A 24,749-nucleotide genomic window follows, 5' to 3' on the forward strand; every position below is an offset into this window, starting at 1 on the left:
ATTACAACAAGGGATACAACAGATTGAAATGCTGCGTGCATCACTCTTGTAACAAAGGCCGAGTTGGCTGACAATAATGGGGGGACAAATCAAAGGCAATCATTGAAGATGATCGTAAAATTAGCAGCAAGCTGACAAAAGTCAATGGTAATTAACTTTCAAATGGAGAACCTTCTCAATCAGAAGTTTAATTTGTGACTGTAGAACAAATCTTTTGTCCCCCCAGCCCACTCGATTTTTAATGGCACAATTATCAGTCCCTCCCCTTATTCCATGGTGCTAGGTGTATTCCTTGACTCTGACCTGTACTTTCAGACCTGCATCCAATGTCTGTCTAAATCTGGCAACCTTAACCTCCATAACATCTTCAAAATTCACCCCTTCTTAACCAATGACACCACCAACCTACTAATTCTCTTCCTTATTACCTCTCACCTCACCTTGCAACTCCCACTTCAGTGGCCTAACTCTACACATGCTAGCCCCCCTTTAGTCCATCATGAATACTGCTCCCACAATTATCCACCTTACCAAGCTTTCAGTGTCCTCTACCCGCCTCTACCAATCCCTCCACTGGCTTCCATTTACCCAACAACATTTTTTTTTTTAAATACGAACATCATATAAAGCCAACTACAATTCTGCCCTGAGCTACATCACCAACCTCATCTCAAAAAATCACCTAAACTGTCCTCTCTGTTCCTCCCAAGACCTCCTGCTCTCCAGCTCCTTTATTACTTCCCATGCTCACCCCAGATCTTCTCCAAAGCCTCTCTCATCGTCCTCTGTAACTCCTTACCTTAATTTGTCTGACCATCTCGTACTCTGTCTGCCTTGGTGATCCCTGAAAACTCATCCTTTAGGGAAACCTATCCCTCTTAAACCTAATAAACTTTACTTTTACTTTATCCATCAGCTCATCCCACACAGTTCTTACCTTTTATAGCACTAAACCCTCCCTTATAGATTGTAAACTACCACAAGCAGGGTCCTCTAATCCCTCTTGTGTTGATTTGTATTGTAACTGTACTGTACCCTTTATTTTGTAAAGCGCTGCGAAAACTGTTGGTGGTATATAAATCCGGTTTAATAATAATAATACTGAACAAATGCTCTTGAAGTGTATGTCTGCTATGCTGGGATTTCACTTCCCTAAGAGTTGCACAGTGAGCCACAGGTTTTATGTTCTAAGCAAGCCACTGTACTTCGTTATTGTCCAGTCTTCAGGATTCTGAAGAACAAAAATGTAATGTATTGCAGAGTACCAGTCCTTGGATATGGTGGCTGCATTCGTTTTCAGTTTTTCAGGTCGTTTTCTGAAACAAGAGACAAAATCCAGTTGATTCGGCCAGAAATATACTGTCCATGTAACTTCCTGTGCACTCAACTGAAATCTTCTGTGAACTACAGAACATCTCCCCTATGAGGAGAAGGGGGTATTTTTAGTTCAAATCATAAAAGCAGCCTAGGAAGACAACACTGCCCCTCCATAGATAACAGTACAGTGAGTAATGGCTGGAATACACGGGCCGAATATCGCCCAATCAATCGACCACCGACTTATGAAAAAGTGCTCCTTGGTCGAAAACGTTGCCAACATACACAGGCCGAATATCGCCCGACCGTTTGACCGCCGACCATCCAAACAGTGCATGCGTGATGATGTTCTACAGATTTTAAATGAACGACCTTAACACCAACGTATAGAATATCGTTCGTTCGCAAACGAGACGACAGAATTTTTCGTTTTTTTCAAACGGGATTTTTCGTTCACAATATCGATATCGGTCACTGATGGCTGGGCATTAACGAGTAGAATATCGGCCGATCCTTCGCTGAACGGAAATTTTCGGCCGATTTTCTTATTGTGTATTCCGGCCATAAAAGCGTTTGTCACCCTTCGACAGGAAGTGTGTTACTGGCAGTATTATGGGGTGATAATACTCTCTAAATCGAACTAAATAAAGGAAAACCAATAAAGCCTCCACATGTAAGAACTGGTAAGCTGCAGTATATTACGTTTTTGTTCTTGGGTTTAGTCACGCTTTCATTTTTGCCCATGGAGCAAAGCTTTTGTCATCATTGTAGTGTATGTCTGGCTGCTATGCTGGAACCTATGGTCCCTCAACAGTTGCACACTGGGCTACAGGTTATCTGATCTATCCTTAAGCTGCCATACTTGTATCATTCCATTGACGTCCAGTCTTCAAGGCATGGCCGCTTCAGTCTTAAGACTCCATACATTAACAACATTCAATTTAGTAAGCCTGAAAAACCCCGTACATTTCAAGGGGAGATTTAGTGGCCTGTATTGGGCCCTTCAAGACAGGATTTGGACAGTTTTTTTAAAATTTAGAACATATAACACAATAGGTTTGTCCAACTTGATCTTCAAGGTCCATAGTCCTTCCACCAAATTACCCAATTTACCCAATTAATAGATGCTAACGAATTGTGGAACTGTTTACTAAGCCAAAATCCCTGGCCTGACCGTGGCCCTCAAGGACTCTATAAGGACAGCCCCCTGTGTTCATCGGTGCCCTGTTGCTTGACCCCCCCCCAGTGACAGAGACCTGTAGTTCAGGTCGGTTAGAGTTAAAGAAGGAGGCATTGGTTGGCTTCATTCACATCTTATTGTTGACATCAGGTATGCAAAATCTGCCTGCCAGCGTCCTGCCCTCACCTGGCCTGGCACCTGATGCCGTCCACACTCCCCATTCACACTGTACCACAGTTCATTCGCGCCATCCTCCTTACCTTTCCCTCTGGAGGTCTGACGAACCGATGAATGGATGCCAGCCGGGAATGAATGAGCAGGACCCCCACCGTGCAAGCCAGGCATGGACCCCCAAAGAAAATAATGACCCTTCAGTCTGTTGATGTCAGGGAGGAGGAGAGCCCCGACGTTGCTTCAGTTGTCGCTGCTCCAGGGGGAGAATAGATTGGGGGGCAGAGAGGAGGGGGGTGAAATCCAGTGGATGGAGGGGACGCGTATAGATGATTACAGAGACAGAGCAGCAGAGGAGAGACAGGGAAGCCCGGGGAAGGGGGAGTGCGAGGAGAGACGGCTGTGTCTAATGACAGACACACACTGCACTGAGCCTCGCTCTGTCACACTCGTACACGTACAGGCGTGTAAAGCGACTACACCACCTCCGATGAACACAGCTCATTTCCAGCAGCTCCAGAGCCGCTGAACTGTTATCGGATGAACAAGAATGCCACATCACAATGAAATACACATGACAAAGACACTATTGCCCATTGTTGTCACAATTCGTTTTTCCAGCAACTGGACTTAAAAAAGCCACCATTAAGGCTGAAATACATATACAGTATAAGAACTGTTTTGCCTTCCAAAAAAATTGTAAATCTGTTGAACCAGTCATGTGATTCACAAAGCCCCTGCCACACTGCACAGCCAGCATGGTGCTTCCTATGTTACCTGCTTGCTGATTGGAAGGTGAATGGGGATTATTGTATTGCAGAGGTCCTCTTTCTGCTTTTTCTGTGTTCTGCCTAAACACATCCTTCTCTCTGTGCCTGGAACATGTTAGATTGGCAACAATTTGTAATGGATTCATGTCGGCTCACAGTGTGAGACCCCGCAGTCTGGTCTCTGTTGTGCAGATATAGTTGAAATTAAAAAAAAAAAAAAAAAAAATATATATATATATATATATATAGATAGATAGATAGATAGATAGATAGATAGATAGATAGATAGATAGATAGATAGATAGATTCAAAACTAGAGAGAGAAGTAAAGAGACTTCCACTTTAAAGTATAACTCCGACCACAAAAAAATGTTATCTAAATACATTCCTCATTAGCCAATGTATACTAAAAACCATTGCAAACTCAGATATTACCTTGTACAGGTAGCGGTGACATCATCAGTGTGCAGGCCCCACCCACTACAAGGCAGCAGTGACCGGTCTTTATTACAGAAAGCTCCTGCACAGAGGTGATGGTTTCATACTGGATTACTGCACAGAGCACACTAAAGGCCCGTACACACGATAAGAAAATCTGTAGGGAAAATTCGTCCGACGACCGATCTGCCGATTTTCGGATTGTTAGTATGGTGCTTTCGACAGCCGACTCTGACTTTTCGGCTGACAAAATCCTGATGTGCAGGCTATATAATTTTTGTCGTCCGTCAAAACAACATCCGATATTCGTCTCATTAGTACAGATTTCGATGGAAAAAAATTTTAAGAGCAAGACTGGGCATGCTCAGAGACGAAAGAACACATACAAAGCAATCCAATCCATGACATCACTTCTGAAGTAGAATTCTGTCGTACGAGAAAATTCGTATGAAAATAACCTCTTCACTTTCCACATCAGACTAGCATGCCACAAAAAACGGACGACAGATCGTTCGATAATCTGATCGTGCGTACGGGGCTTAAGATTCACGTAAGAATACATGGCTGACAATAATGGACTAACCTGAAGCTCAGCTCTAAATTAAATCTGTTTCCCATTGCTGTAGTCAGAATCTAATGATGGGGATTCCTTTTGAACTATACGTTTCACATGCTCTGATTTCAGTGTTTTTTTGGGTCACTGAGTTGATATGTATGTACTGCTAGTAAAGATAGAACTCTTTATGCTTGACTGGGTCAGTAACGCAAAGTATTAAAGGCAGAGGATTAGGATGACAGTTCATGAAGTGACATCTAAAGAAGGAGGTCAGCGATGGCAGGTCAAGCATATAACCCCAGCACTGCATAAGCACAAGGTATGTACAGTATATGGGCAGGTTATCCGGTGCCGGATACATGTGGATGGATGGGGATGACAGCGCATTAATATACTTATGTTAGGAAATGGCTCCATTTAGCCTCTCTGCTTGCACTCGACTCTCCACACTGTACAGAAATAGGAAGTGTGAACTTGCAAAAGTCACACACACCATCACAAGCAATGACGCACAAGGAGACCCATTCCAGGCTCTGCTCCATTAACACATATTGCAATCCAATTCAGGCAGGTGTGGGCTGTCTGCAAGAACTACAAGTCACAGCCTTCACCTCTTAGTTGTGTACATCTGTGAATGGCCAGTAAAACCCCAATTGCAAACTGGCTGTAGTAAAATAATTAGTCTAATATTCACAAAAATTCATAATACTAATATTTGCAAATGTAAGGAGTCGGTTTTTACAAAACCAATATATTATTGCTTAGTGGATGCTAGAGAGTTAAAGCACTTGACAGCCTCCTGTATCTCACTGGTGCTCAATTGGCATGAAGACCCTTATGGGTCTTCATACCAGCTGTGCCCATTATGAGGGGCTGCTACCATTCTTGTGCTGAGTTCCTTGGCCTGCACATCACCTGTGCCCATTATAAGGGTGATTGCCACCATTTGAGCACTGAGTTTTTGAATCTGCACACCTGCTCTGCCCATTATGAGGGATTCCCACCATCTGAGTTTCTAGATCTGCACGTCTGCTGGGCTCATTATTAGGGGCTCCCACCATTCTTGTGCTGAATTTTTTGGGTCTACACACCACACATGCTCATTGTAAGAGGTTCCCACCACCATTGCACTGATTTTCCAGGTCTGCACATCTGTTGAATCTATTATGAGGGATTCTCACCATTCTTGTGCTGAGTTTTTTTGGTCTGCACACCACACGTGCCCATTATAAGGGGTTCCCACCACCTCTGCACATCTGTTGAATCTATTATAAGGGATTCTCACCATTCTTGTGCTGAGTTCCTGGGTCTGCACACCTCCTGTCCCTATTGAGGGGTTCCCCCCATCACTGTGCTGAGTTTCCGGGTCTGCATGCCTGTTGTGTCCATTATTAGATAATCCCACTACCTGCATGCTGTGTTCCCAGATCTGCACACCTGTTGTGTCCTATATGGGGGGCCCCCACCATCTCTGCATTGAGTCCTTAGGTCTGCACATCTGTTGTGTCCATTATGAGGGGCTCCCACCTTCTGCACTGAGTTCTGAGGTTCGCAAACCTGCTTTGCCCCTATCATCTCTGTGCTGAGTTGCCAAGTCTGCATACCTGCAGTTGTTATTATAAAAGGTTCCTATAATCTCTGCTGGACTTTTGCTTATTTTATATTATGGACAAAGTAACAGAAGGACACAGAAAGGTTGGTGAGAACATCCAAAACTCCAGTGTTAACAAACAGAAATTTGGGTGGGAATGCCACCATGATTTATGTAGTATCACTTTTGGATGGACTGACCCTTTAAACGTTTCCGGAGCTTTTTGAAAAAAAGATTCCTCGCTGCGCACAGCAGACAAACTGTCACTAACAACAACTGATGGGCACTGTGGACTTCTCAGCTGGAAGTGGAGGAGCTATAAGTAGCACTTAGCTGCCCAGCCAATGTAAATAAAATATGAAATGTATTAGATTTTTCTTTAAAACAGGGGCAGTTCATTGGTGGCATTTAGATTTTTGGTCATTTATGTTATTTTTCTTGATCTGGCACTTTCTTCCTCTGTCTGTCTCATCCCTTCTTTCTTCCTGTCACACTCTCTGTCCTTCCTGTCTGCGTCTCTTCCTTTCTTCCTCTGTCTGTCTCATCCCTTCTTTCTTCCTGTCACACTCTCTGTCCTTCCTGTCTGCGTCTCTTCCTTTCTTCCTCTGTCTGTCTCATCCCTTCTTTCTTCCTGTCACACTCTCTGTCCTTCCTGTCTGCGTCTCTTCCTTTCTTCCTCTGTCTGTCTCATCCCTTCTTTCTTCCTGTCACACTCTCTGTCCTTCCTGTCTGCGTCTCTTCCTTTCTTCCTCTGTCTGTCTCATCCCTTCTTTCTTCCTGTCACACTCTCTGTCCTTCCTGTCTGCGTCTCTTCCTTTCTTCCTCTGTCTGTCTCATCCCTTCTTTCTTCCTGTCACACTCTCTGTCCTTCCTGTCTGCGTCTCCTTCTTTCTTCCTGTGTCTTTCTCTCCCTCTTATTCTTCTTTTTTTTTCCTCTCCACACAACATCTATAATCTCTTTTAACTTCTCTATCTCTCTTCCACTCCGTTTTCTTATATCTCTTTCCTCCTCTTTCTATCACTTCCTCTCTTTTGGGGTTGATTTACTAAAGGCAAATAGACTGTGCACTTTGCTTGCACATGATTGGATGATGGAAGCCAGCAGAGCTTCTGCTCATTTACTAAGCTCTGGAGCAACTGCACTTTGCAAAGTGCACAGTCTATTTGCTTTTAGTCTTTGCCTTTTCCCCCACTTCTCTCTTTCTCTCCTAATAAGCATATATATTACAAAAAGGGGACTTTAACCACTTGCCCACTGGGCACTTTCACCCCCTTCCTGCCCAGGCCAATTTTTAGCTTTCAGCACTCACATTTTGAATGATAATTACGCAGTCATGCAATGCTCTACACAAATAAAATTTTTATCATTTTTTTTCACATAAATAAAGCTTTCTTTTGGTGGTATTTAATCACTGCTGGGTTTTGATGGGGAGGCACTGATGTGCTGCACTTATAGGCACTGATAGGTGACAATGGTGGGCACTGATAGGTGGCACTGATAGGTGGCTCTAATAGGCACTGAAAGGCAGCACTGATGGGCAGCACTGATAAGCATGCTTTGATGGGCACTGACTGGCATGATTATTGGGCACTGATTGGTGTCACTGATGGGCACTGATTGGTGTCACTGATGGGCACTGCTGGGGCTTTACTGTACTGGTCTCACCTGTGAGGAGATGCCGCTGATCGGCTCTCCTTGCCACACACTCTGTCAGTGTGAGGCGAGCCGATAAAGGGCACTTCTGCATTTACATGTGACCGGCTGTGATTGGACTCAGCCGATAACATGGGTAAGGAGCTACGTCATTGACTCTTTACCAAGATTGGGTCCCCTTTGGGCGCGTGAGAGTGGCCATTTTTTGGGCCCCGTCATATGACGTCGTCCGAGAACGAGAGCTGCACCGCTCTCATTCCCGGATGGGCGTAAAGTAGTTAAAGTGGAAGCTCACTGTAGAAATTCTCTTTCAACATTAGGCAGCCATATAACACATGTACCTTGATAAATGTATAGTACTGTGTGGAGACTGCTGGCGATATAACACGATGCAACTCATGATGTCAGTCACCCCCCCCCCCCCCCGTGCTTTCTATGTCTGACCATAACAGGAGGAAGAGGAAGCATTTTCAGGTAAGGCTTCTTACATATAGGGTGGGCTCTTTTGGAGTCTGCCACTGTCCACTGATCCCAGCTGAGAAGATAGATGGCTTGTCCGTGTCTGCTCTGCTTTTGCATCCTCTATGGGCAGTTGGAATAAAACAGATTCCCCCTGTTGGTTTACATCCGACTGCCATCAGATCCGATCCGTCAAACAGAAAGGGAACAGATCCCCATCCATCTGTTTATAGCAGACAGGATAGGATCGGATCGACTGTCGGCGGGTGTCAACGGACATATGGGTGACTGGAGGTTCCGATTGGGTTCGGCTGAAAAACTGACAGCTGGACTCAGCTGGTCTTCCTGTGTGAAAGGGCCCTAAGGCTTTACAATCACATGGCGTAGATAGCATGAGGGCTTGAGGGGGTTTGAACGACACCATGAGTTGTTGAGGCAAAGATTCTGACCTAATTTGCACCTGAATCAGTGAAACGGGGCAATTTTTTTTATTAAAATAAAAAAAAAAATTATACTCACCTGCTGTGTAATTGTATTGCTCAGAGCAGCCTCAAAACCCCTCTTCTGGGGTCCCCCCACTGGTGATCCTGGCTTCTCCTATTCTGTGTCTGCTCCCATAATAAGCGCTTGCTATGGGGGCAGACATGCGGGAGCATTCCATTGACGTGTGGTGTGCATTCATTGACACACATGCCGCAGGTCGGCCACATCCCCCCCCCTCCCCATTCTCTGCTCACAGGATTCAACTGACAGCAGCAGGAGCCAATGGCCAATGGCTCCTGCTGCTTTCAGCCAAGCTTGTGAGAACAGAGAGAGAAGGCCGGCAGGTGGGCATAGGGCTGGATTGATAGAGAGCTCAGGTAAGTATTTAGGGTAGGGGAAGGGCACAGCAAGTGGCAAAACATTTTTTTAACATAATGCAGGGAATGCATTAAGGGAAAAAAAAGTTTTACCCTTAGAACCACTTTAAAGTCCCGTGTTTTTAATATACTGTATATGTTTAATAGATGGTTATTGGGAATGTGTTATCTGGATCAAAAACCAGTCCAAATATAATCTGTTTCTCTTGTCTGCACCTTCTTGCTTTCATTTTCTTTCTTTCTTTCTTTCTTTCTTTCTCTTTCTTTCTTTCTTTCTTTCTTTCTTTCTTTCTTTCTTTCTTTCTTTCTTTCTTTCTTTCTTTCTTTCTTTCTTTCTTTCTTCCTTTCTTCCTTCCTTCCTTCCTTCCCTCTTACACTCTGTGTCTGATCTTCTGTATATCTGGTAGCGGTTAATCTGCCGCTCTTGTTGTCTGCGTTCTCCTTAATTATCCAAGTTCTTTTATCTGTTCTGTCTTCTTTGTCGCAGTGTTTGTCGTTGTCTCTATTGTTTGCTGGTGTGTATTGGATATTATAACCTTCAGACTGTCACCCCCTCTGTAATTACCATCTCCAGCTCTGACTCCCCATCTGTGCGCACAATGGCATCAACCACCCACCTCTAACATCCAGAGCGGGACCAGAAAACGACTAACAGTCACCAGTAAGACCACAAATGTTACAAATAAAACAGCTCATGGATCAAACCGCCGCTTGTATATTTATTTATAACTTGGATGAACAATCGCTTATTGGCAGACAGAAACATTTTTGCTTATAGAGCAACTGCAAGCATCAAGAACAATCAGCACACTTCTAATTCTGTGCAGGAAAAATGTAGAGTTCACTTCAGCCAAATCCAGCTTTGAGCGGGACTGCAGACTCTTGTCACATGATTTAATGCCATGCGGCCTTTCTGTCTGAGAATTACCAAGGGCAGGGCTTGGAATCAGGGAACACTTCTGCTTATATTTGTAAAACTTTCATGACCATTTAGATCATGGGTCTCCAAATTTCTGAACAAAGGGCCAGTTTACTGTCCTTCGGAATTTAGGGGGGCTGGGAAGTGTCAGTGGAAAGAATAGGCACTGGCAGTGGTGTATTTTGGTTTTGTGCTGCCCTAGGCAAGACTAAAATCGGGCGCCCCCTCTCCCCCTCCTATGTAAATTTGCCGCACTCCTTCCTTTTTAATGGATGTGACTCCCTCCAAAATTGAAGGACTACAAGTTCCAGCATGAACCCCTGAGATCTCACGAGAGGGGGGATGAGAGGGGGTTGGGAGAGAGAGAGGGGGATGGGTGAGGGAGGGAGAGAGAGGGGGGATGAAAGAGAGGGGGGTGATAGAGGGGGAATAAGAGACAGAGAGGGGGGATGAGAGAGAGAGAGGGGGGGATGAGGGAGAGCGAGAGAGAGAGGGGGATGAGAAAGAGAGGGGGTGAGAGAGAGAGAGGAGGGGTTGAGAGAGGGGGGTGAGAGAGAAAGAGAGAGGGGGTGAGAGAGAGGAGGGGTGAGAGAGAGAGAGAGGAGGGGTGAGAGAGAGGAGGGGTGAGAAAGAGAGAGGGGGATGGGATGGGTGAGGGAGGGAGAGAGAGAGAGGGGGGATGAAAGAGAGGGGGGTGAGAGAGAGAGAGGGGGATGAGAGACAGAGAGGGGGGATGAGAGAGAGAGGGGGGATGAGGGAGAGCAAGAGAGAGAGGGATGAGAGAGAGGGGGGATGAGAGAGAGAGAGGGGATGAGAAAGAGAGGGGGTGAGAGAGGAGGGGTTGAGAGAGGGGGGTGAGAGAGAAAGAGAGAGGGGGTGAGAGAGAGGAGGGGTGAGAGAGAGAGAGAGGAGGGGTGAGAGAGAGGAGGGGTGAGAGAGAGAGAGGGGGATGGGTGAGGGAGGGAGAGAGAGAGAGGGGGGGATGAAAGAGAGGGGGGTGAGAGAGAGAGAGGGGGGATGAGAGACAGAGAGGGGGGATGAGAGAGAGAGGGGGGATGAGGGAGAGCAAGAGAGAGAGGGATGAGAGAGAGGGGGGATGAGAGAGAGAGAGGGGATGAGAAAGAGAGGGGGTGAGAGAGAGAGAGGAGGGGTTGAGAGAGGGGGGTGAGAGAGAAAGAGAGAGGGGGTGAGAGAAAGGGGGTGAGAGAGGGGGTGAGAGAGAGAGGAGGGGTGAGAGAGAGAGAGAGGAGGGGTGAGAGAGAGAGGGGGTGAGAGAGAGGAGGGGTGAGAGAGGGGGGGGTGAGTGAGAGAGAGAGGGAGTGAGTGAGAGAGAGGAGGGGGTGAGAGAGATAGGGGGTTGAAAGAGGGGGGGTGAGTGAGTGAGTGAGAGAGAGAGGGGGGGTGAGAGAGGTGGCTCTAGCAACCAGTGGCCAATAGAGTCTCAGGTGGGGGGTGGCTTTTTTGCTGCCCCCCTGCAAAGTGCTGCCCTAGGCCTGGGCCTTGTCGGCCTAGGCCAAAATACAGCACTGGGCACTGGCCTACATATTATCAAGGAAAACTGTTAAACTGCATTACGTTTGTCTTATTTACAACTATATTTGTTTTTATACAGCTCAACTCCATCCAAAAAAAAACTTTTTTTTTTTTTAAATGGGTGAGAACAAGTTTTGGCTGGAGTTCGGCTTTAATAGGTGGTTGTGTTGTAAATGTCATAACTGTTAAAAAATGAGATAGCTGAGGAGCGCTACATCTGTCTCGCATCACGAGGATCTAGAGAAATATGTTGTCATCAATCTTATTGAGTGTCGGTTGTGTAATTAGCGCATCTTATAATCAGCCTATCATGTAATCAGCGTTATTAAATTAGCAGACATGTGTCAGATGGAGAACAGCTAAATGGAGAGGGACCTTCAAATTGCAGGTATCAGACCTGATTCAGCGCACTGAAGTATTTTTCTATGTAGCGGTCTCTATTAACCCCTCAAAGTTTTAATTTCCAAGTGTAACACTGGATTTACAAAGAATGGCGATAAAGCGAACCTGCTCGCCCTTAAAGAGGAACTCCAGACTCCCCCCCAAAATGTAAAGGCAGGAGCTAGAAATACTGTAGCTGCTGACTTTTAATATAAGGACACTTACCTATCGGGATCCAGTGCTGTCCTCTTTCAAGCCAATTCTGCAATGGGTTTTGGGTCCAGGCGCCGGCATCTTAACCTAGGCTAACTGGGTGTAAGGGGAGATTGTTAGAGGACGGGGGGGGGGGCAAAAAAGCAGAACCCCCCTCCACTGCCACATTCGGCACTTTGTGTGGAGGAGCAGGTACCTGGTTTTGACAGGTACCCCCTCCTACTTCAGTCAGATTTCCGCAGCGACGTTCGTCCCCTTCTCCCCCCCCCCCCCCCCTGCTGCCTTCTGGGACACAACACGGGTCCCAAAAGACTGCAGGACCATTCACAAAGCGAAGTGCAGTTCGCACTCTGTTTCCCTTACCTAAGATGCCAGCGCCGGTATTAAAACAATTGACTCAGATGAGGACATCACTGGATCTATGGACAGGTAATTGTGCTTATATTAAAAGTCAGCAGCTACAGTACATGTAGCTGCTGATTTGTCATTTTTTTGGGGGGAGACTGGAGCTCTTTATTAAACACTTGCCTATCGGGGCAATTTTGAAAATTTTCACATGCATGTTAAAGTCTGTATTTTTTGCTACAAAATTACTTAAAACTCCCAAACATTATATATTTTCTGAAAGCAGAAGCCCTGCAGAATAAAATAATGCAATTTTTTTTATATCGCATGTTATTTGTGCAGCTGTTTATCAAACATAAATTTTCAGAAACAAATACATTTAAATGAATTTTGGTGCACACAAATACCCAATTTTTGGTCAACTATAAAAGACGATGTTGCATTGAGTAAATAGATAGCAAACATGTAAAGATTAAGAATTAAAATTGCGCACACCTATTCAACTCAATCCTCCATCTGTTCATACATGGATAAAGATGGTAAACCAAACACTGGCATATGAAAAAGGCTTCTTTTACACGGGCGAACCGCCCGACGGAGTCCGTTCTGCTCAGCCGGGGATCGATCCAACGATCCCCGCTGAGCAGGCGGATGACAGCTCTGTCTCTGCTCTGTGTACAGAGACGGAGCTGTTAGATCCCCGCTGTCCTCTATGGGGAGATCCGATGAGAATGGACCGCCTGTCTGTTCTCATCCGATCCCATCCGATCTGATCCTCCAGAGGGATGGAAAATAGGGTTTCCATCTGTCCAGATTTCACGAACAGGATCGGATCGGAGAGCAGCGGGTGTCAGCGGACATGTCTCCGCTGACATTCGCTGCCCCATAGGGATGCATGGAGCATCCGATCAGGTCCGCTTGAAAAACTGACAGGCGGATCGGAATCTATCACCCGTGTGAAAGGGGCCAAACTTGTATGTGAACACAGGGGGTGCCCAACAAAATATAATAAGATTTGGGATGTGTGGTGTGCATCTTCCCCCTACCGTTTCCACTAATTAAGAAGCCATTGACTCAGACGTATAGTATAATAACCGCTAGGATTCAGACTTCTCAAAGTTGATATCTAATACCTGGGGAAAGAACGGTGACTCATTGTATGCTTTATATCTTTTATTTTGTGATCCAAGAAAGCTGTATATACATTTTTAAATAACTTGATACATGTCAGTTTAACTGTATTTTATTGCTATGGTGCTCATGTTGAGCATTTTGTTGAAATTGTTACTGTAACGCACATTCGTTAATAAAAAGTGTTATAAAAAATATAATTGCGCACACCTGTGAGATGGCAACAAACTACGGTACCTAAAATTAACCATAGGTGATGCTTTAAAAGCCTCTACAAGTTACCAGTTTAGAGTTAAAAACGAGAATTATTGTTGTCACTCCAACTTTCACGGGAATACCTCATGTGTATGGGGCAATCATTGTTTACATATATACTATATAATATATATATATATATATATATATATATATATATATATATATGTTACATATATATGCTGGACCTATGTGCACATTTGCATGTGATCGGGGGGGGGGGGGAGCAGAAGTGCTGTCAAAAAATGTTTATTATTTGTATTTTTTATTTTATTTATATTTCACACTTTTTTATTTCTATTTCTTATTTATGGCTATCACAAGGGGCAAACAAGCTCCCTTGTGATAGCTTTAGGTAGTGGCAGGTATTCTTTATGGAGACATCAGTCTCCCCTGCCCTCCAAGGCAGCTGATCAAACACAGATCGTGTTTAATCGCCTGCTTCCCTGGCATTAATGGCCAGGTCAAAACAGCTCTGAAACCAGAAGTAACAAAATCTTTGTCATTTCCAGCTTCATTTATCACAGAGGAGATGGGGGAATGAATGTTCCCCCATCTTCTCTGTGGACAGTTGTTCTGACCACTGATCGTGGTCTCGGGCTCCCCTGTGGAATAGGAGAGACTGGAAACGACAGTGGTGGAGGGTCTTAAGCCTCCTACACACAATGAGAATATTGGACAAATGATAGTATATTTTTTGCATGCTAGCCTCATATCGAAATTTCTCGTATGAAAGAATACAACTTCAAAAGTGATGTAATGTGTTGTATTGCATTCTTTCATTTCTGAGCATCCCTGGTCTTGCTCTTCAGATTTTTTTGCGGACAAATACTGTACTGATTAAACGAAAATCGTATATTCTTGTATTGAACGAGAAAAATTTTCTGGTTTGTCCCTTTGGGTAATTTCGAATGAACTGTTGTGATCGGCTCTTGAAAGCTGTGTACTAACGATCAGATTATCGCATGATTGCTTCAAAAGCGGTATTTTTTGTCCAATTTTCTGATAGTGTGTACTAAAATTAAAGTGCGCTGTAAAAGTGATCTGCACAGTTTACTGTTAATGATCGCCGGCTTTAAAAAAATTGGTGTTAGGATCATGGTTGAAGCTGCAGCCTTGATCCTGGTATAAACGCTTGCTGCCCAGAACGTTTATAAAAGTGCACTGGGCAGCAAGCGGTTTAAACCTTTAAAATTGAATTTGCTTGTGTTTTGTTTTTCCTCACCAACAAACTAATAGAATTTTTAAATGAAATCTTTCTGTTTTCATTACTGACTTCTGTGGTGCCGTCAGGGTGCTGTACTGAAAATATCATACTTCCCTGCCTTAGTACGCCTCTTAAAGAGGAACTAAAGACTGCTCACATAATTTGTAATAAAAACATCTTTGCCATTCTGAAGCTTCCCTCCAAACACTTTGCATAATATTTTATATATACTGGCATTCTGTACATGCCAAATATGATGAAGAAATCTCCCTCTATGAAGTCTGGCTGCATCCATATTAACTGTGGGCAGCTGAAGCTGCTGCCTGTTCACTTCCTGGATTTGCACAGACACACACTGAGGCACCACACACATATATACAGACACACACACAACTGCTTGCCTGCACATTTCTCCTCTCTCGATGAATAAACACAGGTCTCCGCAGTCTCCTGTTATCTCCACCCTCATCCAGCCCCTCCAGCTCTGCAGTTCTCCCTGGCTTTCCTATGACTCATCCCTCCTCCACTCCCCTGCCCCCACCCTCCCTCCCTTGCTAGCAAACTCTCACGAGAGTTAGAGAGAGAGCTGTGCTTGGTGTCATTAGCCGCCCTAGGCTAATTACCAGACAAGAAAGAGGAAGTGGGCTGTAAAAGGTGTTTACTGGCAGAAAAAAAAATGTTTCCTGAAAGACTCCATGGCAGCATACGTTCGGGTAGGCTCCGCCTCCTCTCCTACCTCATAGGACCCCACTCCCATAAATCTTTGCTCCCTTTCAGCATCAGTGTTCTTTTTTCGTCCTCCTCATACATATGGTTTTTATGTTCCTACTATTTTCAAGTCCTATATCTTGAAGCAGATTGGGTCGTGGAGACTCCGATAAGCCCTGGCTATTAGCAGGGTATGGAGGGGGCAATGGAAGAGACCCTCAGCAGGATCGCTGTGGTCTGGCCGAGAGAGCCCTGCTGCCGCGGGTGGCCTAACTTTGCCTGAAGACACAGTCCGGTGGTGTGCCTCTGGGACCCTTCTCTGCTTGGGCAGGGTGGTAAGCCCTGTGATGGGACCTTTTTTATTTGTTTATTTCTTTTGGTTGTGCCTTTTGTGTGCTAGTCTGAGGTATTGTTTAAGCATATGTCAGGCCGTTTTTACTTACTGCTGCTGTTGTCTGCCGTGTTTTTCTTCTCTGTATAGTCCGGCGGCTCCAGGTCCCGCCGCGGCCGCGATCGCGGGCGCCGCTTTCGGGTTGCGCGGCGCTTCTGCGCATGCGCAGTAGCCGCCGGGCACTAGATTCGGTGCGCATGCGCGGGGGTGACGCGTGACGTCACTCGCGCATGCGCGGTAGCGATCGGCGGCCGCGAGGCGGCATATTTAAATCCCTCAGTATGTCAGAGCTGGTGGGAAGGTCGGCATACACATACAGCCTCCCCCAGACTCTGACTGTCGTCTGAGAGGTAAGAATTTTATTTTAAAACATTTATTGGCAGTTTTTTTGCTTGGGGCTTAAGCTTAGATCTATGTATATTCTTTTTGCTTAGTTGTGAAGAGTCTCTTCGCTCCTTCTGTTGCATCGATATGGACGCCTCTCCACCCCCCAGTGGCCAGCCCGCTCATACCAGGTATGTGCTGGGCATTGAAGGGGGGGGGGGGAGGATTTGTGTGTCTTTCCCTGATTTATCGCTGCATGTGTCTGTCTTCAGCTCTTCCAGGTCTGAACACCAGCCTAGCGCACGCAGCGAAGACAGACATTCTAAGTCGCATCACCGGCACTCCTCGTCTAGGTCCAGGCGCAGCTCCCCCCATAATAGGGGAAGTGATGGCAAATCTTCTGGCTCAACACATCATGGCCGTTCAGAGCACCCGCATGGGAAGAAATGCTGGGGTTGTGGTACCATGGTAACAGATGGCTCCTCTCTGTGTAAACCCTGTTATACCCAAGCCACAGGTGAAAGGGAAAAGTCGGACCATCATATTGAGGAAGTGGTGCGCAGAGTCCTCAAAGACTCCCTAGCTGAGTTACAGAAGCCGAGTACTTCTGCAGGGCCATCCCGCTCTCCGGAAAGAGATCTTCTGGTTCAAGATCCTTTTGAGTCCTCCCAACCTAGCCATCCTTCTATCCTTCCGTCAAAATCCGAATCTGATTCAGATGACTCCGGTTCAGGATTTGAGTTCGGCCTTGTCTCCCCTCTAGTGAAGGCGGTAAGAGAAGCCCTTGAATGGGAAGAACCAGCTGTCTCCTCCCCGAAACAACGAAAATATTTCAAGCAGCTATGCAAGGAGCGCTTGGACTTTCCATTTCTAGGGGAGCTGGGAGATATAATTACAGAAGAGTGGAGCAAAGTGGAAAGGAAAAATTCCCTGACCACAAAAATGGCGAAGTTGTATCCATTTAAACAAGAAAAGGTGAAGTACCTGGAATCTTCCCCAAGTGTGGATGCAGCCGTGATGCGTTTGGTCAAGCATGTCACTCTTCCAATGGAGGATACAGCCTCTTTTAGGGATCCGTTGGATAGGAGGATCGACGCTGACCTTAAACGAGCCTATCTTTCGGCTGGCATGGCCTGTAAGCCAGCCTTGGCTTTGGCTACAATTTCAAAGGCCATGGAAGTCTGGATTAATGCCCTCGAGGGCACTCTTGGAGGAGTTTCGGAAGAAGTGCTCCAGAGCTCCCCAATCCAGGAGCTGAAGATGGCTGCGGGTTTCCTGGGGGAGGCATCTCTAGACACCATTCGCCTTTTGGCTCGAGTTATGCTGGCTTCTGTTACGGCTAAACGCGCCCTTTGGCTTAGGCCTTGGGTTGCTGATGCTGCTTCCAAACAGGCTTGGTGCCGGATTCCCTTTGAGGGTTCTTCCCTCTTTGGGAACAAATTGGATGCAGCCATATCTCGGGCCACGGGTGGAAAATCTGGGTTCCTCCCTCAGGATAAACGCCCAGGCGCTCAGAAGCGCTCCTTCCCGAGAAGACAAACTACCAATCGTTCCAGAGAAGCACGCAGCTACAGACCAGGCAAGTCCTACGGAAGAGGTTGGAAGTCAAGGCAATCCACCTTCCAGAAAGGCTCAAAAGGCTCTTCGTCTGGTGACCGGGAGGCCACCAAATCCTTTTGAGGTTGGGCCCGTCCAGGCCTTCCCGGTAGGGGCCAGGTTGCTCCAATTTCGGGATGTCTGGGCGGCCTCGATCCAGGATCCCTGGGTGTTAAACATTGTGTCCCAGGGACATTCGTGGGCGTTCGACAACGTTCCCAAACCCAGGTTTGTCGCAACCTCACTTCCTTCTTCGGCAGAAAAAAAGAAGGTCCTTCTCGCTTATGTGGATTCCTTACTGGTTCAGCGAGCTGTTGTGCCAGTTCCCGATGCAGAACGAGGTTTGGGAGTCTATTCACCTCTGTTCCTCGTCCAGAAGAAGAACGGCACCTGGCGCCCGGTAATAGACCTCACATATCTCAACAGGTCTATCCATCAAGAAAGGTTCAAAATGGAGTCCCTAGTCACAATACAACATTCGATCCTCCCAGGAGATTGGTTGGCATCGATCGATCTAAAAGACGCGTACTTCCACGTTCCTGTGGCAAGAGAGTACCATCAGTTCCTCCGGTTTGCTGTAGGTCATGCTCACATGCAATTTACGTGTCTTCCCTTCGGGCTCTCAACTTCGCCTCGCACGTTCTCGAAGACCTTGCTGGCAGTTGTGGCTCTCATCAGGACCAGAGGCATCAGATTACATCATTATCTGGACGATCTCCTCCTTCTGTCCCAGGACAGACATCAGTTACTCTTACATCTGGAGCAAGTAATATCGACTCTTCAGGAATTCGGTTGGATTCTGAATCTAGAAAAGAGCCATCTGGTGCCTACGCAGTCGCTGGTGTTTCTCGGGGCACTGTTCAACACGTTGAAGTGCACCATTTCCCTGCCAGAAGAGAAAATTCCTGTAGTTCAGAGCAGGGTGTCTCACGCTCTCGCTGCCTCTCGTCTCACTGCTCGTCAGTGTCTAAAGGTAGTTGGGACGCTCGTAGCCACCTCGCCCATGGTGAAGTGGGCTATGTGGAAGCTGAGACCCTTCCAGAATGGGTTTCTCCAACAGTGGACGACGGAGAATTTGTCACAAGTAATTCACCTGACCCCATTCATGAAGGGATGCCTTCCCTGGTGGTTACGCCGTACAAATCTGACCAACTGCCACTCAATCGCTCCAATTTCCTGGATTACGATAACGTCAGATGCCAGCAGTACCGGTTGGGGAGCCCACTGTCTGTCCGAAGTGGCACAAGGCAGATGGAGCTTTCCAGGTCAAGGAGTGGTGTCCAACATTCTAGAATTACGAGCTGCTCTCAAAGCCCTTCAGGCTTTTCACCATCTAACACAGGGGTCATCAGTGCTGCTAAGGATGGACAACACCACGGCAGTGGCTTATGTCAAGAGGCAGGGAGGTACACGCAGTATGTCTCTCCTCCAAGAAACAGAACCGATCATGACATGGGCTCAGCATCATCTGGCCAATCTTTCAGCGGTCTATGTTCCGGGAGTGTTGAATGTGGAGGCAGACTTCCTATCCCGTTTCCAACTGGACAACAACGAGTGGTCCCTCCATCAGGAGGTGTTCAACTGGGTACTGTCCCTGGGGATTTCGCCCGAAGTGGATCTGTTCGCGAGTCCACGCAACAAGAAGCTTCGGAAGTACTACACGAGATTCAGAGATCCTCGAGCTTTCGGAGTGGATGCCCTCACGGACAGGTGGAACTTCCAGTCTGCTTATGCCTTTCCACCAGTGCCAATAGTACTCCAATTCCTGCGGAGACTGAAGATGGAGGAAGTAGAGATCGTGGCAATAATCCCTTTCTGGCCCAACACACCATGGTTCCCCCTGCTGTCCCTTCTCAGCTTCAGGGATCCAGTCCCTCTACCTCTCAGGTCGGACCTTCTATCTCAGGGTCCTACTCTGCACCCATGCCCTGCACGGCTGCACCTCAGGGCTTGGTTCATGAGAGGGGGAGGTTGGAAGCTCTCGGATGTCCAGAAGAGGTGATTCCGACTCTCATGAGTTCTAGAAGACCCAGCACCAATAGGGTATATGAAAGAATATGGGCCAGGTTCATGAGTCATCAGGCCCAGGGGTCAGGTCCAGTAGGTACACCTACTATTCAGCAGATTCTAAGTTTTTTACAATCTGGTCTGGATCTGTCCCTCTCGGTTAGTTCTCTCCGGGTGCAGGTATCTGCCATTTCAGCCTTCACCGCAATTCAGTGGGCAAGTCATCATCTGATTCAGCAATTTTTTAAGGGCGCAGTCAGGCTTAGGCCTCAGAGAAGGCCGAGATTTCCAAAATGGGATCTTCCATTAGTTTTGGACTTTTTTTCTTCAAAGGATGTTGCTTCTATGTCTATCAAAGAACTTACGTTGAAGACAGCATTTTTGGTGGCCATTTCCTCCGCTAAGAGGGTCTCTGAGATACACAGTTTGGGTCACAAAGAGCCTTTTCTGACCTTTTTTTCAAGACAGGGTGGTCCTTATCCCTATGCTGGGGTCGAATCCAAAAGTGTCCTCTGTTTTTCACGAAAATGCTGAAATAGTTCTTCCCACCTTCAGAACTGATGGGAATTCTTCAATTCATCCTCTAGACGTGGGCAACACTCTAAGTCAATATTTGGAGGCCACATCCTCCTTCCGCCAAACAGATTTCCTTTTTGTTCTGCTCCATGGCAAGAAGAAAGGAATGCGGGCATCTTCTAGAGCGGTGGCTGCGTGGATTGTTCAGGCTATCCAATGGGCGTATAGAGCGAAGGGCTTGGCTCCTCCAGAGGCGATTACAGCTCACTCTACAAGAAGCGTCGCTACGTCTTGGGCAGCTTCCAAACACGTCGCGCCTGACGTGATCTGCAAAGCAGCATCCTGGTCATCTGTTAATAATTTCCTTTCCCATTACTGTATTGAACCTGCTGCTTTATCTTCCGTTAATTTTGGCATACAAGTCTTGTCAGTTGATAGTGCCAATTAAAGTTTTCTTTGTTCAGCATCTTCCCACCCGGGAGTGTATAGCGAGTTATTTCCCGAACGTATGCTGCCATGGAGTCTTTCAGGAAAACGGAAAATTGATATCAAATACTTACCGTAATTTTCCTTTCCTGATGGACTCCATGGCAGCAGGAGTCCCCTCCCAATTCCTGAGTAGGCTAGTTACAGAACACTGATGCTGAAAGGGAGCAAAGATTTATGGGAGTGGGGTCCTATGAGGTAGGAGAGGAGGTGGAGCCTACCCGAACGTATGCTGCCATGGAGTCCATCAGGAAAGGAAAATTACGGTAAGTATTTGATATCAATTTTCCGTTTTTATTATCCAAAGGTAAAAAAAACAAGGGCAAAAGATTTGATAGATGGAAAGATAAAAAAAAAAAATGACTGAAGAGCCGCTTTAAGAGCCCTGAGACCTGATGCAAGCACTAAGCTGGCTCTAGGGAGGAGATATGCAATTATCAGAATACCTGTACAGAAATCACCAGCTCATTCATTTGAATGGGCTACCTTAAAGTAAAACTAAAGGCAAAACTTTTTTTTAAGCTTTGGATTGAGGTGAGAGGGATTAGAATGCTTGTCAGTTTTTATGTTGTCTTTGCCCCATTGGGGAGATTCACCCTCTCTATTTTTCGTGTTTACTATCATCATTGAAAGTGAAAGGTAAAGAAAATCCCAAAATTCTGCGTTTACCCCAGAAAAGTAATAGAGGGGAAAACTTTCAATGGGGACACTAATTTTGGTGACCTGGAATGCCCCAAGAATTTCCCTTAATTTGCAGGGATTTCCTCTCACTTCCTGCTTGGTTATGGGACAGGAAGTAAAGGGAAATCTCCACACAAAAAAAACCTGATAGGGGTTTTTAACCCTATCTTGCTCTATCCAAAATGAAAAAAAAAAGTTTTTCCTATAGTTCTAATATAACTGTATGAAAATACATGACAAAACATGCATTAACACATGTACATTACTGCACCAGCAAAGTGTAAACACAGCCTTAATCCAAGAAGTCCAGAGAGGTTCATATGGACCAGCCCCATGCTCTAATTGGTCATAGACTCGATACATTTAATTCTTATCATTAGAGGTTTCAAATTAATATTCATTTTCGACCGCGGTGATGGGAAAATTTGAAGGAGCAGAATAGAAAATTTTCAGTAAATGCTGTTTTTGTTTGGGAAAGTCCCAAAGTGGGGGAAAGTATTTTGCAGCTATAACAGCTTCAACTCTTCTGGGAAGGCTGTCCACAAGGTTTAGGAGTGTGTCTATGGGAATGTTTGACCATTCTTCCAGAATGTCATTTGTGAGGTTGGGGACTGATGATGGAGAAGAAGACCTGGCTTTCAGTCTGCGCTCTAATTCATCCCAAAGGTGTTCTGTCGGGTTGAGGTCAGGACTCTGTGCAGGCCAGTCAAGTTCCTCCACCCCAAACTCGCTTATCCAGGTGTTTATGGACCTTGCTTTGTACACTGGTGCGTAGTCAAGTTTGAACAGGAAAGGGCCATCCCCAAATTGTTCCCACAAAGTTGGGATCATCAATTGTCCACAAAGTCTTGGTATGCTGACACCTTAAGTGTTCCCTTCTGTGGAACGAAGGATCCAAGCCCAACCCTTAAAAAACAACCCCACACCATAATCCCCCCTCCACCAAATTATTTGAACCAGTGCGCAAAGCAAGGTCCAAAAAAACATGGATGAGCGAGTTTGGGGTGTAGGAACTTGACTGGCCTGCACCAAGTCCTGACCTCAACCCGACAGAACGCCTTTGGGATGAATTAGAGTGGAGTCAGCGAGCCATTACCAATATAGTGTACAGTATTTGAAGATCTACTAGTGTATGGCCAGCCTTATTCTCATTTAAGTTTCTTTTGAGATCTCTGTCATGTTTAGTTTGATAGTAAATGTATTGCGGAGGGATTCTTCTTCCAGTGTCACATGTCTTTGTGCTGTTTCATTCAATAATATATTTAATATTTTGCATTTTTTTGCTCTGGAGGGGAGAAGAGAACCCTTTCTCCTCTAGGCAATACGTTGAAGTGAGTTTTAATTAGTGCTGCACGTAGGCTGACAAGGTGCCCCGTGTTGAACAGGATGGATAAAGAGATTGTGTGTTCCAGGACTGTTATTCTGAAGTTCTCTACGGGGAAGAAGTTTGGGCAGAATCCAAGACAAAAGGAATAATAGCTGTGAGGGAGATCTGTCTTATTCTTTGATGTGTGTGCCCCACAGGCAGCTGCCTAGGGTCAGATAGATGAAGGGGTGCGGAAATTGGATTGTAATAATTGCACACGTTGCTTTCTTCTCTATGTGGTGCTTTACAGGCCTGTGCTTTGGATGTTTAATCAATAAAAAAAAAAAAACAGATGACTTCTTTAAAGCTGAACTCTAGGTTAAAAGCTAAATACACAGATAAAATTCATATATAGGATCTTTTATCTGTCAAAGGAAATGTATTTTTGTTCACCCAGTCCTGAGATTTACACAACTCTGCCAGTCTCACTGGGCCTGATCTTTCTCTGCTGACGTTCAGTAACACTTACTAGTCTTGTCCCTCCCCCAGCCTGTGAATGAACAGTGAAGGATAAGGCAGTAGGCTAATGAGCTCATTTCTTTCTGTCACTCTGCTCTCTACTTCCATCAGCATGCTCTTTGTTAACATACGACAAATACTGCCCAAATGATTGGCCCCTTGTGCTGCTCCCTTTCCTTCCGGTCTGAGCTCTGCTGTACAGGGACTGCAAGAGGCTAATACCAAGACATATTCAAGTACTTACACTGATTGTGTTTACATTTAATAATGGATTATTGAATAAAGAGCTGCAATATTTTGCATCTTTAATATTTTCCTGTAAGTCAGCTTTAAAATGTTATATTATGGGGCTGTTAAATGTGCATATGTGTGTGGGCTTTTATCAATTAAAGCATATCCAAACAAAATAAATAATTATCATTTTGAAGAATTTCTAACCCAGTAACCAGTTACAATGGTCACCTGAATAAACAGAGAGGGTGAATCTCCCCAGCGGGGACACACACAGCAAAAAAAAACCCTTCCGCACTTCATAAAAGTTTTTGGTTTTAGATTAACTTTTACCTTTTTGTTTAAGTATACCTTTAATTTTGGGATCCCAGCCTGTCGACATAAGAGTTTTATTAGGAGTTTCAGATATGACGGCTCTAAAACAATGGCAGACCTATCACATGGGGTCCCCCATAACCCGTACATAGACACCAGAGTATAAATAGAGACACCTTTTGGGTCCCAGTCACTGGATGAGTTATTAACCTGCATGTATTGCTTCATTCCACAATAAAGTTAAAGCTGCATTCCGGGCAGTGAAATATATTCCTCATTAGTCACAAAGGATATAAATCTACTTTGCATCAAATGTCTTACTTTTAAAAGTAGCAGTTACAGTATCTCACAAAAGTGAGTACACCCCTCACATTTTTGTAAATATTTTATTATATCTTTTAATGTGACACCACTGAAGAAATGACACTTTGCTACAATGTAAAGTAGTGAGTGTACAGCTTGTATAACAGTGTAAATTTGCTGTCCCCTCAAAATAACTCAACACACAGCCATTAATGTCTAAACCGCAGGCAACAAAAATGAGTACACCCCTAAGAGGAAATGTCCAAATTGTGCCCAGTGTCAATATTTTGTGTGGCCACCATTATTTTTCAGTACTGCCTTAACCCTCTTGGGCATGGAGTTCACCAGAGCTTCACAGGTTGCCACTGGAGTCCTCTGCTACTCCT

At 45.5% G+C, this 24,749-nt stretch overlaps 2 protein-coding genes across 4 annotated transcripts in view; one reads left to right on the forward strand and one right to left on the reverse strand.

The window, feature by feature from the left end:
• LRTM2 (leucine rich repeats and transmembrane domains 2) overlaps positions 1-3,395 on the reverse strand; it is a 107,078-nt gene extending 103,683 nt beyond the window's left edge. For 2 of the 3 annotated variants that reach the window (XM_082255744.1, XM_082255745.1), the window contains exon 1: positions 2,758-2,847. Coding sequence is in view for 1 of the 3 variants with exons in the window: in XM_082255743.1 (XP_082111869.1) it covers positions 2,684-2,842 (159 nt within the window). In the remaining 2 variants the exon portion in view is untranslated. Of the gene's footprint in view, positions 1-2,683 lie in introns of all 3 variants that reach the window. The other variant, XM_082255743.1, reaches the window with a different exon arrangement.
• Positions 1-24,749, forward strand: part of CACNA2D4 (calcium voltage-gated channel auxiliary subunit alpha2delta 4) — a 414,350-nt gene that overhangs the window by 317,186 nt on the left and 72,415 nt on the right. The window lies entirely within an intron of this gene.

The sequence above is a fragment of the Pelophylax lessonae genome (assembly GCF_965119305.1).
Source record: "Pelophylax lessonae genome assembly, chromosome: 4".
NCBI classification, from domain to species: Eukaryota; Metazoa; Chordata; class Amphibia; order Anura; family Ranidae; genus Pelophylax; species Pelophylax lessonae.